Source organism: Macrotis lagotis, chromosome 3, assembly GCF_037893015.1.
Source record: "Macrotis lagotis isolate mMagLag1 chromosome 3, bilby.v1.9.chrom.fasta, whole genome shotgun sequence".
Lineage (NCBI taxonomy): Eukaryota > Metazoa > Chordata > Mammalia > Peramelemorphia > Peramelidae > Macrotis > Macrotis lagotis.
The window spans coordinates 107,201,885-107,219,557 of NC_133660.1; the positions used below are offsets into that span (position 1 = coordinate 107,201,885).

A 17,673-nucleotide genomic window follows, 5' to 3' on the forward strand; every position below is an offset into this window, starting at 1 on the left:
TGAAATGTAGAATTTGAATAGAAATATTTAGAATCTGTAAAAGCTCCAGTTTAGATTGTTATTTACTGTGGAGAACTAAACAAAATTAAAAAAAAACATTTTTCAGATTGTTAGCTTGCACATTTATAAAAGAAGCGCTATTTTAGAATTTGTGGATTAAGAATTGAAAACTCATATGATCTTGGACAAACCAATTAATCTTTTTTGGGCTCAGTTTCTTCATCTGTTTAAGTCAGAGACTTTAAAAGCTTTAAAGATTTATTTTTTCTCTAAACCTATGGGATTTTTATATTCACAACAACCTTGTAAAGTAATAAAAATATCATAACCTATATTTTATAGATGAGGAAAGGCTCTGAAAGTCATTTGGCTGAAAGCAAGGAAGTCTAAAAGCCAGAATTTGACACAGATCCCTTGATTCTAAGTTCAGTGTTCTATTATAGAAGTTGAAAATGATTTTTTTTTCAAAAAGTGCAAATTAGTTTTAATTTGCTAAGCTTTAAATGTAGTTAAACCTACATTTTTCCCCAATCAAAATTTATTCCCATCAAGTATAAATAAAAAGTAAAAATCAGTAAAACAGTAAAAACTAGACCACTTTAGCTTTGAGTTTTGTTACTACTATGCTGATCACATATTATCAATAATAACCAATGTCATGATGATCTAAAAATTGTAACTTAATACTGCTGTTTCCTAATGTAGAGTAGAAACCCCCCCACCATATTAAATCTTCTTTGTAATATTAGCTTAGTCAACAGGGGTCTAGCATCATAGATTGGACTGATGTCAAATCAAATCTGGAAAAGAAGTCTGATTTTGATCAAAGAAAAAAATCATTTCTACTATTATAAAGATAGCCTGATATGTAATCAGAAAATACGGGCAAGTTTGTTTAAACTTCAAAGTAAAATTCACACTTTCTATTCTGTAGGATTATTAGTAGGAACTTACTTTGTAAAGCTGAGAACATTTTTTAAAGTAACATTTTTTAAAGGAAAAAGTGGGCAATGTAAAAGAATCATTATTATATATGACATAATTCTTTTACATTGCCCACTTTTTTCTTTAAAAAAATGTTACTTTTTTATATAAAATTTCATTTTCTTAATTGAAATTTTAACAGCCCATTTTCCAAAATCCACTTGATTAGTTAATTATCAATTTGTTGCCTGGTATTGCCTCTAAAGGAAATCAATATAAAAAGAGGCTATTTTGCCAATGTCACTTGCTTCTTTATCCTATTTTCCATCAGTCCAGATTGCTCAATTGCATGTTTCCTCCTCTGCTCTTCAGTTCAATCATATAGCTCACTCTCATTTCCTTTTGCTTGAGGAATGAAGCTCCTTCTCAACTCATTTTCCAGATTCCTTCTCTCAATGATTCTGATCCATCTCATATTTTATTATGCTTAAAATCTAATTAAGATGAATTAAATTTGGTGATAAGTCACTGAAGTAAATTACTTAAAACATTCAGAGCAGTAGAAAAGTTATTGAATTCACCTTTCTCTCACTGAAGATTAAATTTTGTCATCATTCTTTAATATATTAAAAAAAACTAACTTTATTATAAATTTGATTTGTAATAACACCTGACCTACTTTCTACAAAATAGTTTCCCAATTACATAATTACTGAAAACAGACACCCTACAATGAACAAAAAAGCACCAAAACAGAAAAATAACAAAACCTCTCTACAGGGATATTATGAAATAGGAGAGCATAATAATGAAGTTTTACCCTATATTTCTTTTCCATATTCCTTATTTTGCAATTCAGTTTTGTCCCCCCCCCCCCCTTTTGGTGTGAAATAATTAAGCAAAAGAAAAGGGGCACTTTGGTTAAGGGTTTGTTACCTTTTCTCCTTTATCATTAGTTGAAAATTTCAACTAGATTTTAAAAGATGGCCACCATTCATATTTTTGAACCCCCAAGAGGCTCTGAAAATGCTGATTCAGTTTTTTTTCATTGAACTTTTGCTGCAAATCTTTCTTCTTTTATTTGGATTTAAGGAGACTGTAGGGCATCGGAAGTTTTCATCTCGGGTCCTCTTTCCTGGCTCCAGCTTATTCTCTTCTTTATTCATTTCTCCCTGAAGCTGTAATGCCAATAATCTATCCTTTTCCTCTTCTTTCCGCCTCTCAAAATAAAAGTGCTCTAAATCTATCAGTTTTTGGGTAACAGTACTTTGTCCCCCTTCTTTCTCTGAGGTCTTTTCTGGACATAAATTCTTTTTCTTCGAAGAGAAGCCTGAATCACTTAAGGTTTTAGACTTGGAATCTAGACTTTTTATTTGGGGAATTTCTCTATTCACCAACAGATTAGTACCTTCATTTTTCATCTCAGCTGTGCATTCATTCTCTGATTTACCTGAAAGATTAGCTACTGCTTTCCCAGAGCAGAAAAATTTGGTTTTGGGCAGTTTGTAATTTGTAGCATTAAAACGGTTTATAATTTCGTCCTCGAAGCTTGTTCCTGGTCTACTTTCTCCTCCGAGAGAACTTTCCATGCTCTGTTCCAGAGAAGCCCTTGCACCAATGTTTTCAATTTCATAACAGGCCTGTGTAGATGAAGTTGGCAAACCTCTTCCTCTCTGCCCCAGACACCTGGGGTTCTTCCCTTTGGCAATGCCCACCTCAGACGGGTAGGATCCTTTGTCTCCCGCTGTTCCGACTTCATTCTGCAGCGCTGGCGGGGTCGAGGGCAGTCTGAACGTGGGACTATCGTGGAAGTCTCCAGGATTGGTCTTCGTTTTCTTTGATGCCCCGTCTGAGGCGGGGTAAGATGAATTGGCAGTGAACAGGGAAGTCAAGACAGATTTCAGATTTTTAAGACTTTTGCTTATTTCTCGCGCCAGCTCGTTGTCCATTTTCATCCGGGCCTCCCTCCCGTTCGGCCACTCTTTCTTCTCCGGCCTCGGCCTCTCTCCGTCGTCCTCCCTGCTCGGCCTCGCGCGTTCCTGGTACCTCGGCCTCCTCATCTCCTTGTCCCTGGTTTGCGTATCTTCTTTCTTTGCCCTCTGGCGCTGCCCTTCCTCTAGCAGCTGTCGTGGCCCTGCTTCCCTTTGCGTTGCCTCCTCTTCCTCCTCCTCCTCCTGGGCCAGCAGCTGGCTTATGTAGCCCGCGCTGAGGCGCGCCTCCTCTTCTGCGCATGCCCGCTTCTCCGCCTCCACCTTGCTCAGCTCCTCCTCGTACTCCCGCCGCAGCTCTCCGGGCGCACTGAGCCTGCGCGGCGGGCGCTCCGCTTCCGGTTCCGCGCCCCTGCGCCGCCCGCCCGCGCGCAGGCGCTGCTTCCGGAGCCTTCGCCGCAGCTCGCGGTCCACGAGCGTGTTCTGGCGGGCCCGGGCGCGGGCCCACGAAGACACCCGGCGGCGGCAGAAGGGGCAGCACAGGCTGGTCTTCTGGATGGTCTGCTGGAAGCACGAGAGGCAGAGCGTGTGGCCGCACGGGAGGCTCACGGGCTCCTGCAGGATCTCGGTGCAGATGGCGCACAGGCAGTCGGAGAGGCGGAGCGGGGCCTCCGGGGGCGCGGCCATGTCGGGGGCGCCGCCCCTTCTGCGGCTTGAGAGGCGGAGCCTGCAGCTGCGTTCCGGGCGGGAGGGGCGGGGCTTCACTTCTGGCCCCGCCTCCTCCGCGGAGGCCCCGGCGGGCCTTTGTGACGTCAGAGAGGCGGCCTCCCTGCTGCAAGTCCCTCCGCCCCGCGCAGAGCTCTGCTCATGCGCGCTCTGCCCGGGCGCGCTCTGCCCATGCGCCTCACCGGGAGCCCGGCCGCGATGGAGCGAGCGGCGGCGGTCCGGCTGCCGGAAGGTGGCGCTGCGGGGCTCGGAAGAATGGAGACGATACAGTTATGCCGGAACACACTTAGGAAAGCTCTGGGACTCTGGTGAGGGAGCTCCAGCCTAGCAACCTGGACCTAACAACCCCGGACTGCTCCCTTCTGTCCCCCCTTATGTGTCCCCACTTTTGGGGAAAGGTCGAAATTATTTTAATTATCGTCCATCTTTTTTTTTTTTTAAAGGCTTTTGCAAGGCAGTGGGGTTAAGTGGCTTACCCAAGGCCACACAGCTAAGTCATTATTTTATTTTATTTTTAGATTTTTTCAAGGCAGTGGGGTTAACTGGCTTACCCAAGGCCACACAGCTAAGTCATTATTTTATTTTATTTTATTTTTAGATTTTTCAAGGCAGTGGGGTTAATTGTCTTACCCAAGGCCACACAGCTAAGTCATTATTTTATTTTATTTTATTTTTAGATTTTTCAAGGCAGTGGGGTTAAGTGGCTTACCCAAGGCCACACAGCTAAGTCATTATTTTATTTTATTTTTAGATTTTTCAAGGCAGTGGGGTTAAGCGTCTTACCCAAGGCCACACAGCTAAGTCATTATTTTATTTTATTTTATTTTTAGATTTTTCAAGCCAGTGGGGTTAAGTGGCTTACCCAAGGCCACACAGCTAAGTCATTATTTTATTTTATTTTTAGATTTTTCAAGGCAAGGTGGATGATAAGTGGCTTGCTCAAGGCCACACAACTAGGTAATTATTAAGTGTCTGAGGCTGAATTTGAACTCAGGACCTCCTGACTCCAGGGCTGGTGCTCTATCCACTGCTCCACCTAGCCGCCCCAACAGTTAAGTCATTATTAAGTGTCTGAGGTCGGATTTGAACTCAGGTACTCCAGGGCCAGTGCTGTATCCACTGCACCACCTAGCTGCCCCATATGTGTATAAATTTAATTATTTATTTTATTTTCAAGAATGACCTGCCATTAGGAGACAGGGCCATGAACATTTATTTTTATTAATTAAAAAAAAATTTTAGGTTTTTGCAAGGCAATGAGGTAAAATGGCTTGCCCAAGGCCACACAGCTAGGTAATTATTAATTATCTGAAGCTGGATTTGAACTCAGGTACTCCTGACTCCAGGGCTGGTGCTCTATCCACTGCACCACCTAGCCACCCCTTTCACCCACCTTTCTAATATGTCTATACTGAATCTTCTATATCTCCTCTTTATGTTCTATCTCATTTTCCCCTTTCCATCTATATGTTTTTTTTGTAACCTTGTGATATATCCTAAATCTCCCAAAATAAAATATTAATAACATGTATTTTTAAAAACAAAATATTATGATACTATCTATTTTTAGTTTCTTTTAATGTAGGGTTCTATTCTTCATGACTCCATTTGTTTTTTTCTTGGGAAAGATACTAGAATGGTTTGCCACTTCCTTCTCCAACTTATTTAACAGATGGTTAAACGACTTGCCCACAGTCACACAGCTTTTAACTATCTGAGGCCAGACTTAAACTAAGGGAGAGGAATCTTCCTAACTCCAACTATCCACACTGCAAGCAACTACTTGCCCCTTATTTTATACCTGAGGACATTAAAATCTGGTGAAGAGAAGGGACTTGTCTAAGGTCACACAAACTCCTTTATTAAGCACTAGTTTCCAGGTATGGGGATGTACATTCCAGATGATGGGTTAATACAAGGAATGACATGACACATTGCCAATTTTCAAATGTCATTTGGAAATGAGTAATATAAACATTTGAATTCTATGTAAAATAAAGATTAGATGTGTAGCTCTGAGCAAAGATCTGACAGAATCACATGTGAAGAAAATGGATATACTTTAGTCACTAAAGCTTAATGCCTATATCCTATATCTCTATATCTACACATATTGATATATTTTTATTCTAAGAGTATCCCCCCCCTCTACTTTGTAAATTACTTCCTGGTTTTATCTTGTTTTCTTGATAGGTGATATTCCTGGATAGTTACTTTTGATATGTTAAATATAACAAGTAGCATGGTGTAATAAAGTAGGATGAAATCTTACCCGGACAAGTTAAAGTATCATGGGATTCTAAGTCATCTTGATACTAATTGCACCTACCTCAGGCAGGTGCAGATAATATATGGAATATATATTAGATAATATATGGAATATATATTAGATAATATATGGAATATATATTAGATAATATATGGAAAGATAATATATGGAAATCTTTGCAAACCTTATTGCTGTTGTAATGCTACAAGTGATTTCCTTTAAAACAAATTCCATCTGGGTTTCACTTTCTTCATTTGCAAAATGAGGGAGTTGGACCAGATCAAAGGGGTTAAATATGTGACCCATCACTCTCTCAAGTGTGGCTAGAATCAGATTAAAATCTGATTTTTATGTTTATGTATTAATAAAATAGTAAATTTATATTTTTCTAAGTTTTATGCAGCCTGCAGGGAATCTTTTTATATAGTTTATTAGCTCCTATTTCTATTTGAGTTCAACACCATTGGACTAGCTAATTTCTAAAGTTCTGTTCAGTTCTATCTAATATTTAGAATTTCTGTTACATATACACCATTTTCTTAGCCTCAAGAACCTAGAAATAAAACATTTTACAGCAAGACACTTTTTACAAGTTCTTATGTTGTCTTGAATCTTCTTTATACTCATTCACTTGGTGATGTCATCAGTTTCTTTGGGTTTAATTATCTCTATGTAGATATTTGGTGATCTATTTATCCAATCATAGTCTGTCTCTCCTGAGTTTCAGTTCCCATATCATCAGTTTCTTATTGGACATTTCAAGTTGGAGGTCATAATGGCATATCTAAAATAGAACTCATTATATCTTGTCCTCCAATCTATGCTGCCTCTTCCTATTATCCCAATTTCTATAGAGCTCACCATTATCTATTCAGTCTCTCATATTCAACATTTGAGTCACCTTTACTTTTTTCTCATTTGTCATATCCAATTAATTACCAAATCTTGTTGATTCCACCCTTACAACATCATTTATATCTGTGTTCTCTCTCTCTCTCTCTCTCTCTCTCTCTCTCTCTCTCTCTCTCTCTCTCTCTCTCTCTCTTCCTCTCTCTCTGTTTTTCTCAACATGGTGAGAAATTGTATTGTGCTCTGGTTTCCTTGATCCTTCCCTTTCCCATTCTAGTCAACATATGCATATCTTGCACCTTGATTTGTTGTGCTTTGAAGATATGGAGTTTTTGTACAAATTGAAGGTTTGTAGTAATCCTATACCAAGCAAGTCTCTTCGTGTTAATTTTTCAACAACATGTGCTCATACTGTGTATCTGGGTCACAACTTGGTAATTCTCATAATATATCAAATTTTTTCAACATTATATCTGTTATATGATGATTAGTGATCTTTGATCTATTATAATTTTTTGAAGTGTCAAACTATACCAAAAGATATGTGTGTTCTGAGTGCTTCACTGGCAAAATGTTCCCCTGTCTCTCTCCCCCTGTCTTGGACCCCTCTATTCACTGAGATACAATATTCTTGAAGAATATTAGATAAGCTTAGTTGATGAACCAGTGGTAGGGTTTGAGAGGATTGACTCCAATTTTGAAAGAAGTTCTACTGTGGATAAAATGGTATCAAATAGCATTGAATGCTAGAGAGAAATCTTCTATGAAAGGAAGAATCAATCTGTCAAACTTCATTGTTGTCTTATTTTAAGAAATTGTGATAACTACCCCAATCTTCAACTACTGCCCTAGTTAGTCAGCACCCATCAACATCAAGGCAAGACCCTCCACCAACCAAAAAATATTATGATTTGCTGAATACTTAGATTATGGTTAGTATTTTTGGAAAATAAGGTATTTTTAAATTAATCTATGTGCCTTTTCATTTTTTTTTTGCAAGGCAATGGGGTTAAAGTGACTTGCCCAAGCACACAGCTAGGTAGTTATTTAAGTGACTGAATCCAGATTTGAACTCAGGTCCTCTTGATTCCAGGGCCAGTGCTCTAGTTACTGCTCTACCTAACTGCCCCCAGGTATGTACTTTTTAAAAGACATAATACTATTGCCCACTTAATAGCCATAGTATAATGTAAACATTAAAATTTTATATGTAGTGGGAAATGAAAAAATCCATATGTGCCAATCATTGTATTGTGATAATTGCTTTATTGTAGAGGTTTGAAATCAAACCCTAAATATCTCTGAGTTATAACAGGAAGTAATAGCAGGAAATAAAATTGCAAAGGGGATCCTAAAAATCAGAGAACATACCATTCCAAAGATTGAAGGAGCATAATTTGAAAACTATCATATATTAACCAAATTTTGTATCCTGAGAATATGTATCATATCAGGGGAAGCCATGTAGGTCTTTCTGTCAAAGTTTTTTTTTTTTTTTTGACAAGGCAAAGGGATCAAGTGACTTAAGGGTCAGAGGTCAAATTTGAACTCAGGTCCTCCTCATTTCAGGGTTGGTGCTCTATCTACTGTGACATGCCTAACTGCCCCAGGTCAGAGCCTTTTAATGCTATGATATAGAAATATCAGATAGGTTTCAGACATCTGGAGTAAGACCAGCAGAACGCTAAATGTTTTCATAATTTTGACTTTTACTGACAACTTTGAGATGATTTAAATATCTTAACAAACTAAATGCAAGGTCATACAGACAAGAGAGTCTGTCCTTGAGCAAAAGAATCCTATAAACAGGAGACCTCAAATTTCTGCAGCTTCAGCTTGCCCCCACCCCCAGCATTCTAACATCATCTTCTGGGACTATGCTGCCAAATGCTCCCAACTCTAATTCGTCCTTTTGGGAGTGACTTTCTGTGTTTTCCCAGTCCACATCCTCTTCCCTATGCTGCCTGCCTCTTTCTCTCATCCCATCTCAGGCCCATTGCACCATTTGTTTCCAAATTTTCTATGCTATTTGCTCCGAACTTTTGCACTTCAATTAAGTATGATTGCATCTTCACCCATCAGGGTCTTTCCATAAGTACCCAGAGAATCAGGCATACCTGCCCCAATTCATAATTACATAAATTAATTAGCAGTTCATATGCCTACCACCCTAGTTTAGGCTTTCACATCTCTGGCCTAGAATATTCAGAAGTCTTATAATTTGTTCTCTTTTCCCAATTCATCCTTTATATATAATTGCTAAAGTAATATTCCTAATAATCAAATCTATCAACACTCGCTTAAAATGTCCTAGTAGCTCTTTAATGCTTTTAAAAATCACTTATGAGAATACTTAGCTCAGTTCAAGTCAATCCCAAGTTTTCTTCCTGTATGAAACTTCTTGATCACCCCAGCTGCAAGTGCTTCCCATATCACCTGTATTTGCATTAGTTATATTTACTTATATTTGCACATATTGTCTTCCTTATTAGAATATAAGCTTTTTTGAGGGCAGGTACTATTTCATTTATAGCTTTGTATTCCTAGTGCCTAGCACCATGTCCAGTAGGTACCACTTATTAAATGTATATTGATTGACTGATAAGACACAAAGAGTAGTCACTAATATGTCAGTGTCATGTCAGTTTGGACCACATTCTCTAGTGAATTAGATTAGAACTAAGTCCTTAGTACTATACTGATAAGCATAATAATAGGGATGAAGTTTTAAGTGACCTTATTAAAAATCAAATTTACAGGTTGCACAGAGTTATGATAGATTGTGTGACAATAGAGTTCATTGTTTGACAATGGGGTTCAAACCCAGAATAGATTCCAGCAGGTTAGGCTGCAGATTAAATCTAGTAAAATTAAGTGTAAATTCTTGGGTTCAAAAAAATCAGTTGGTACAGTAGAAAGAGCTTTTGATTTGGATTTAGAGCTTAAACTTGGGTCTTCTACCTGATATCTGTGTAGACCTGGGCTAGTCTCCTCTCTGAGTTTCCATTTCCTTTTGTGAGTGTGTTGGACTGATTTTTTAAAAAAAAATATCTAGTAATTTTGAATCTATGATGCCAGATTGAGGTTGGGTAAAATATGGTTAAAAATGGTAAGAATGAAAACTATCTAGGGCTATCAGTAGACCACAAACTCCATAGGATCTGATAATGCCAGAGTCAGGAATTAACTACAGCCAGAAAAAGCTAAAACTAACTCAAGCTACTTTAAGAGAGGCATAGTATTAAGGAGGAGGGAATGATAGTTTTGCTGTACTCAGGCCACATCTGAAGTGTTATGTTCCTAACATCTTAGAAGAGCCATTGAGAGGATGGAGCATATCCAGATGATAATAATATAGGTAATACCATATGAAGACTAGTTGAAGGTACTGAAAATGTTTAGCTTGGGAAAGAGTAGTCATGGTATAGGAGGTAGAAGTGTCTTGAGATATTTGAAGCAGTGTCTAATAAAAGGCAGATCTGACTTGTTCTGATTAAAGAGGCAAAGGAGTATGGTGACAAAAAGGCTGGTCTAAAGTTAGGAGAGACCTGAATTCAGATTCTGTTTTTTTTAAGTAAGGCAATGGGATTAAGTGACTTGCCCAAGGTCACACAGCTAGGTAATTATTAAGTGTCTGAGGCTAGATTTGAACTCAGGTCCTCCTGACTCCAGGACCAGTGCTCTAGTCATTGGACCACTTAGCTGATTCTGATTTAGACACATTACTCTGGGGAAGTTACAGGATTATAGATTTAGACTTGGATGGAGTCACAGAGTTCAATCAACTCCATTTTATAGATGATAAAATGGAAGCTGATTCAGACTCTCTGATCTAGTTTCCTCATCTGTATAATGGATATTATAACACCTGTAACGGATTGTCATTGTAAAGATCTAATGAGATGGAATGAGGTAAATATGTAAAGTGCTTTGTCAACTTTAAAGGTTATATAAATAATAGTTATTAAACAATTTGTACCAGTGTTTTGAAGTTTCAGAGAGACAGAATTGTGTCTCATATAAGGAACAATTTAACAAATAGAGCTACCCAAAAGTAGAAAGTTTGCCTTAGCCAGTAGGAAACTCCCACTAGAGTTGGTACAGGTGATCTCCAGTAATATTTTTCTGTCCACAACTTCTTTGACTATGGGAAATGTTTGAAGATAATGGTGAAAGAGAAAGGTTTTATGGTTTCATCCTTTGCCCTTTCTTCTTTGCTTTGTTGGGTGGATGATTTGGGAATTTGAGGTTTTTAGGGAGGTTGGAATATGCAAGAAATGAAAATTGGAGACATAGAATATTTGCCATTTGATGAAAACTTTGCTAATCTGTTTACCACACCTAGTTTAGGTTGTATAAACAGGACATTATATCATTCATTTTTTTTTAATAAAAAGTGAATCTCACAGAGACAGACATTAGAGAAGACATGCTATGCCCTCTTATTGAATATGAGTATACTTAATATGACACCTAAGGTAGAACTTACCTCATACTTTGCCAAGAAATCTGAGGAATCAACAGAATTGTTAATAATAGCTGTGCTCTTTTAAAAATGAAAGGAGAAACTTACAGCCAGTGTAGTCTAGGCATGTGCTGGCAAAGTGGCTTATCAGGTAAATGGACAAGAGAATTATTCATCAATGCCCTAGAAAGAGAAAAGAAATGCTCTTGGACATATTTACAACAAAAGAAGTCAAAGGATGCCAGGGTCTTTTCTCATCTCATATCCAAGGTAGTATCATTGTATCATTTGATAAAACTGGTAGAATTCACTAAGCCACTGACATACAAAGAAAGCCACAACTGACTTGAGGGGGTAGCAAGTAGCAATCTGAGGCAGCAGATTGGGAAATAAACTTTTCTCCCATTCTGAGGCTGCTTAGAGATTGTAGCTTAAAGTAGGGAGTAAAAGAACCCTTGATCTTCTATTTTTAAGTGTGGCCCATTCTATTGCTGTTGCAGAGCTATGTTTTTGAGAGGAGGGAAAACTAATGAACTAAAGCAAGATGTGTTGGTAACCATACAATGAATATGCTTTTAGGGTTCTGCTATTCCTTAGTGACTTTCCTTGCAGTCCATTGTGTTAATCGTGTATATCTTTAGAGGAATCTTGTGTTCCTGTCTGTGTTGGGATTTGATTGAACTCTTAGACATAGGGAACAATGAAGTATATGAGTGATCCCCTCTCTGTGATACAAGGTCAGTGATATTCTTATACCAACTGTGTCATCCATTATTCTCCCTAGTTCTCCTGTAACTGAGATAATAGAGTTCAATAGTCCGAGATTGTAAGTTCTTGACGCTACCTCTTTAATGTCTTCTTAAGTTTGGGGGTAATCAAATGCTTATCAATGATTAAATGTTTACTGCTCTTATTTATAATGCATGATATTTAATATAGCTTTTTGAGCTTCTAATTTAAAAAGTCATTCATTTTAATTTTGACTAGTAGCGTTAAGGAAAAAATTGAATTTTTCTAATAAGACAAACCTGACTTGGTTTGTTAAAGACAAATTATAATACATATAGCAAGGCTATGTCCAGTTTTAAGAGGTCTTATATTTCTTTTTTTTTTTTTTTTTAGGTGAGGTCTTATATTTCAAAGATGCTATTTTTACTTCTACATTCAGAAAGCATTTACCGTTGAAAAGATCGTGGAATAGCAATTTTCAAAATGTTTGATAATCTTTAAAATTGGACCAAAGCTTCATTTTTCATGATTAACATATTGATAACAATGGGGAAAGAATCTTTAGAATATCCTGCTAATTCAATTTATCCCTATTAAGCTTAAACTAGTAAGAAAATGTTCGTTATTTAATTGTACTTACAGGAGGATAAGAGAATTAAGTCCATAAAATGTTAATGGAGAAATCCTACTGAGTTGGTTATCTTCAATTATCCTGTCAAGTAGAAGAAAACTTGGTTTTCATTAATATATTACAATGAAGTAAAAATGAATGTTTTTGCTTACAAAGAAAACATACAGCCATTCCAGTCTGTGGAGATCTTCAAATACACCAGGCTTCAAAACAGTAATCTTATTGTGGCTCAGATACCTGAAAAAAAAATAATTGAAATAGACTTTAGATTTTATTTTATTTATAATATCAAACAAATATGGGAAAAATTAATTCAATGTAGAGATATTCAAATGTGTGGGGTTTTGATATTGCAAGGAAAAGCCATATGATGACTAATCTAACTTCATTTCTCATGTGGAGATAAGCAATCCTATAGACATCAATTTTTAAGAAGAGTAGCAAACACACACACACATATATATATATATATAGCATACCTATATACATATATATATATATATATATGTTTTTTTCCTTTTCCTTTTCCTAATGACTACTGCTTGGGTTCAGAACAAAGCTCTGCTATTTTTAATTGCTTAATATGCCTAGAGGCAACAAACACAACCTCTATAGCTCCAATTGGCACATAATAGGGGTTTAATGAATACTTATTCATTTGTTCCTTTTCTCACTGTAAAATGGAGACACCTGTGCCATCTGCCTCACAATGTTTTGTGTTGAAAGTAACCTTCAAAGCACAATAAAAATGAATATTTATAAAAGATTTTGTAGATTCCTTGGTATTCTTTTGTTTTCTTTTCTTCCTTCAATGCCCCCTCAATATAGTCATTCCTTAAGCTAAATCTTTTGCTAGACATTATTTTTTCCTTCTCTTTTCTCTCTATAATAGGTTTTTTTAACCCCTAACTCTCTCAAGAACCAGGATTCTCTTTTGCTTCCACTAATTAAGAAAATACATGCTGACCAAAATTTACCCTAGATATAGTAATGTTTTAAGATTAATATTTTGTTAATCATAGCACCCTCTATATACATTTTAAAATTGTAATACTTGCCTAAGACATTTACTTAGTCCATAGAATGTTTATATTGGGTCATGCTGCTTATTTTGTTATATGGAAGATAAAAAGACTTTTGTGGTCAGATGGTTTCACTGCCCCCTTTAATAATAACTTTACAACCCTATAGGAGTCCATTATCTTTAGATTATAAATTGTTGTTTTATGACAAACTACCCATCTAGAATGTGCTTCCTGATGTTCATTTAAATCCTACCCATTCCTCAAGATCCCATGAGACCATACTTGATCCACTAGAATGCCCTCCGTCCCCCAGGGCAGTGCCTTACTTTGTGGATAGTGGGGATGCTCACCACACCAAGGTGACCTAATTTGTCCTTTTCCTAAAGCTGGGGGGGGGGTGGAGGATGGTTTTAGTCCCATGTTTGAATTCCAGGCAATAGATAGGATTCAGAAATAACTTCTCTTTCCTTAGTGCTTTCTAGGGTTATTTTAACTGTAAACAATGTAAGTATCTTAGGGGAATCCTACGAACTAAAAAGCACTAGTATTACCAGAAGACTCTACTTTTTCTCTAGATTCCATCAATATCTCTCTCATCTAACATTTATTTTAAAAATTAGTTTTATAGTTTTATATTTAGAGAAAAAAAGTGGAGCTGATAAATTAGTGAAGTAACTAAGTAAAATACAACTTAGAATCTGGTAAGGTCATAAGAAGAATGCAATAGGCTATGAAATCAGATGAGGAAGAAATTATTTTAGATGGAGGACTGCATGGAAAAGCTTCCTAGAAGAGATGATATTTAAACTAAGCCTCTTACCTCCTACAGGATTATTCTAGCTCATCCTGATAATACCCTTCTCTGAATTTCCTTAGCCTTGAACTACATGGTTAACCCTTAATAGTTTTATGGAAACTGATTGTATTTCTCCAATGACTAAAGTCTTTGGAGATGCTTTTTACTGTTTTTGTATCTCAGATAACTAGGCGTAGAACAAGCACTTTATTAGTCAAAAGTCAGTCATTGGGGCACCTAGAATAAAAATGAAATGAGAAACCATTACATTTATTCTAAATAGTTTGATAACAGTGGGTAAAGCACTGGCCCTGGAGTCAGGAGGATCTGAGTTCAAATACGGTCTTGGAGATATAATTATTATCTAGCTGTGTGACCCTGGGCAAGTCTCTTAACACCATTGCCTTGGGGGAAAAAAGTCACTCATCAAACATTTGAGTGTCTACTATGTGACCAGTGCTATGTGAAGCACTCAGAACACCAAAAGAGGCAAAAGACTTCCCCTGCTTCAAGAAACTCACAATTTAATTGGGGAGACAAGTTAATAAATATGTACAAACTTAGTACTGTATTTATTAACCAATCCCTAGTCCTCACCCAGTAGGATAGAAGCTCCTTGAGGGTAGAAACATTTTTTTTTCTCTGGATCCCTTATACCTAATAGTATTTTGGGCATAATAGGTGTTCAATACATAATGAATTGGATTGAGGTAGGAGAACAAAGTCCCTGTAACTATAGAATACTTTACAGAGGTGGTTGAGCTATGAAACAACAATGGGGATAAGGAGTGGGATAGGTGGTGTTGGTATTGCATTTTTTTCCTTTGTACATTTCTATCTCTTGCTTACCTCCCCAGCCACTTCCTGTGATTGCTGAAATTATGGAGATACTTCTTCATTTCAGGCTAGCTATCCATCCAATTTTCTCTCATAAATTTTATATCCTTCTTATTATTCTGTAAATTCCTTGAAGTTAGACAAAGTATTTGGTTTTCACCTTTGGATCTTCAGCCCACAGGTACTTAATAAATATTTATTGCATTACATTGAATTAATTCAAAAATACTAACATGTGGAATAGAATAATGTGAATAGAAGATAATCATTTTTTTATTCTAGAAGTGTCCTAAGACCTCATTTTTCCTGATCTGTTTTTAAATGCATCAAGACTTGTACTTACAGCTTAGTAAGATTATGCAGTCCTCTGAAAGCGTGTACAGATACAGATCTAATTTTATTATTTTGCAGGTACCTAGGGAAGAATAGTAATAAAAATAGTGAAAAATGAAATAAATGAATAAAGATGTGTATCAACATGATTTAAAAGCATCCAGCATACTTTAAAAGAATACTGGTAAACTTTAAATTTATCTTAAAATTCCATGAGGTAAACATTAACAAATATATATAAAACTTAAAATATAGCTTTTAGCATCTTTAGTAACTGTATGATAAACACATTCAATATTATGCTATATGGTAGTTTAGCTAAAAATCTTTTGAAAGGGAAATTTTGGATGTCCCCTCTATAATTCTTCATCCTAATAGTGAGTAAACACAGCGATTATGGTTCTAAGACTTCATGCCTGCCCAACTTTTGACAAGCTAGTTTATTGTTAAAGCCTTGTATTACAATTGTTTTTCTTTGCATTCAGGGAGATGACCAAGACTTGGACTAGAGGATGTATGCAACCTTGTATTATACATAAATTCTCTTCACTTAAGAACTTCTAACATAGAAACCACCCTTTGTTTATATTTCAATGTTTACTATACAGCCTTCAACTATAATACAGTGTGGTATAGTAGGGTTAAAATCCTAGTTCTGGACTTAGACAGTGTGATATTAGGCAAATTGTTTAACTTCTTTGAGTTTCTCTATTTAAAAATGAAGTGGCTTGACTAGATGGCTTTAAACTCACATAAGCTATGACCTCCTGAAATATATTCCATTATAGTAACCATTATTGATAGTCATTAAAAAATATAATGACCCAATGTATAATGAGCTATGAGGGCTAGTGAATAGAGAACTGGCCTAAATTAACACAATAGGTGAGTGACTCTGGGTGAGTCCAAGACCTCAAGTTGTGGGATTGTTGCTTATCTTCCGTGGAAGCTGGAAACACACACACACACACACACACACACACACACACACACACACACACACAAACACACACACACGAGATCTAGTGCTTAGCAAGAAGTTAATTTTTGGGCAGATAAACATTTGTGGGTTATTTTGTTCTCATTCATAACTGAATTAGACTGACTGCTTAGTCCACTGCTCTGCTTGCTGTACTAGAAGCTAAATTTCTAAAGAGCAAAACTGTGTTTGAGTATTTCTAGTTACATTTATAATGCTGGACATGAGGTGGCGCTACAGACACAAGAATTCTTTACAATAAAGAAACTAGTGTGTCTCATTAAAGTGATTTTATCAGGACTGTGCAGTATTGATCTCTTCTTGATAACAAAACTTTTAGCATGTTATAAAATATTGTTACAATTAAAATTATTTTCAAATATGATAATGCTTTTCATTATATTTTGAAAGTGTTCTATTATGAAATTCTTTATTTTTAAATTGCTCATGTGCTATCAGTGATATTTTTAGGTTTTGAGTTTAATGTTGAGATAAAGACATAACTTTTCAAGTATAAGCAATAGCATTGGAGAATAAAAATGAAATGAGAAATCATTACTTTTTTTGTTTGTTTTCTTAGGTTTTTGCAAGGCAATGGGGTTAAGTGGCTTGCCCAAGGCCACACAGCTAGGTAATTATTAAGTGTCTGAGGTCGGATTTGAACTCAGGTACTCCTGAACTCCAGGGATACTCCTGATTCCAGGGCTGGTGCTCTATCCACTGCACCACCTAGCCACCCCTATTACATTTATTCTAAATAGTTTGATAATCCATGGTAGTTTTTCAACTCTCCTCTTCCTCCTCTTTCTCTTCCTTTCTCTTTTTTTCCTCCTTCCTCTCACTTTCTCCTCTCCATTTCTCCCCTCCTTCCTGCTTCATCCTCCCACTCCTCTTTTCTCTTTCATGGGTTTTAGGAACTTCTATAAGGAAAGTAACTCTAAAAAGATATAGATGAGTAACAGTCATAGGTGGGTTGTGTGGGCACAGCAGTTAAGTCATTTGATTACGATCACACGGAATATGTTTGAGAGGCAGGACTCAACCCAGAATTTCCAGACTCCAAATCTGGTGCCCTTCAATTCACTGCACCGCCAAGCCATTAAATAAGATCTGATGATCAGCATTACCACTGTCCTGGCTGATTTTGGATGACTACATAGGGTCATAATCTGTAAAGAAAAT

General features: G+C 36.8%; 2 protein-coding genes across 3 annotated transcripts in view; both read right to left on the reverse strand.

Moving 5' to 3' along the window:
- The window catches only part of RXFP1 (relaxin family peptide receptor 1), a 174,534-nt gene that overhangs the window by 41,983 nt on the left and 114,878 nt on the right, over positions 1 to 17,673 (reverse strand). For both annotated transcript variants that reach the window (XM_074229053.1, XM_074229054.1), the window contains exons 6-9: positions 15,523 to 15,594; positions 12,687 to 12,758; positions 12,531 to 12,602; positions 11,270 to 11,344 (exon numbers count right to left, since the gene is read on the reverse strand). In XM_074229053.1, coding sequence (XP_074085154.1) covers positions 11,270 to 11,344; positions 12,531 to 12,602; positions 12,687 to 12,758; positions 15,523 to 15,594 — 291 coding nt within the window. The remainder of the gene's footprint in view (positions 1 to 11,269; positions 11,345 to 12,530; positions 12,603 to 12,686; positions 12,759 to 15,522; positions 15,595 to 17,673) is intronic.
- On the reverse strand, positions 1,853 to 3,599 carry LOC141517744 (E3 ubiquitin-protein ligase RNF168-like). Its single transcript, XM_074229055.1, has one exon. The coding sequence runs from the start codon at positions 3,537 to 3,539 to the stop codon at positions 1,959 to 1,961; it is 1,581 nt and encodes a 526-aa protein (XP_074085156.1). The 5' UTR covers positions 3,540 to 3,599; the 3' UTR covers positions 1,853 to 1,958.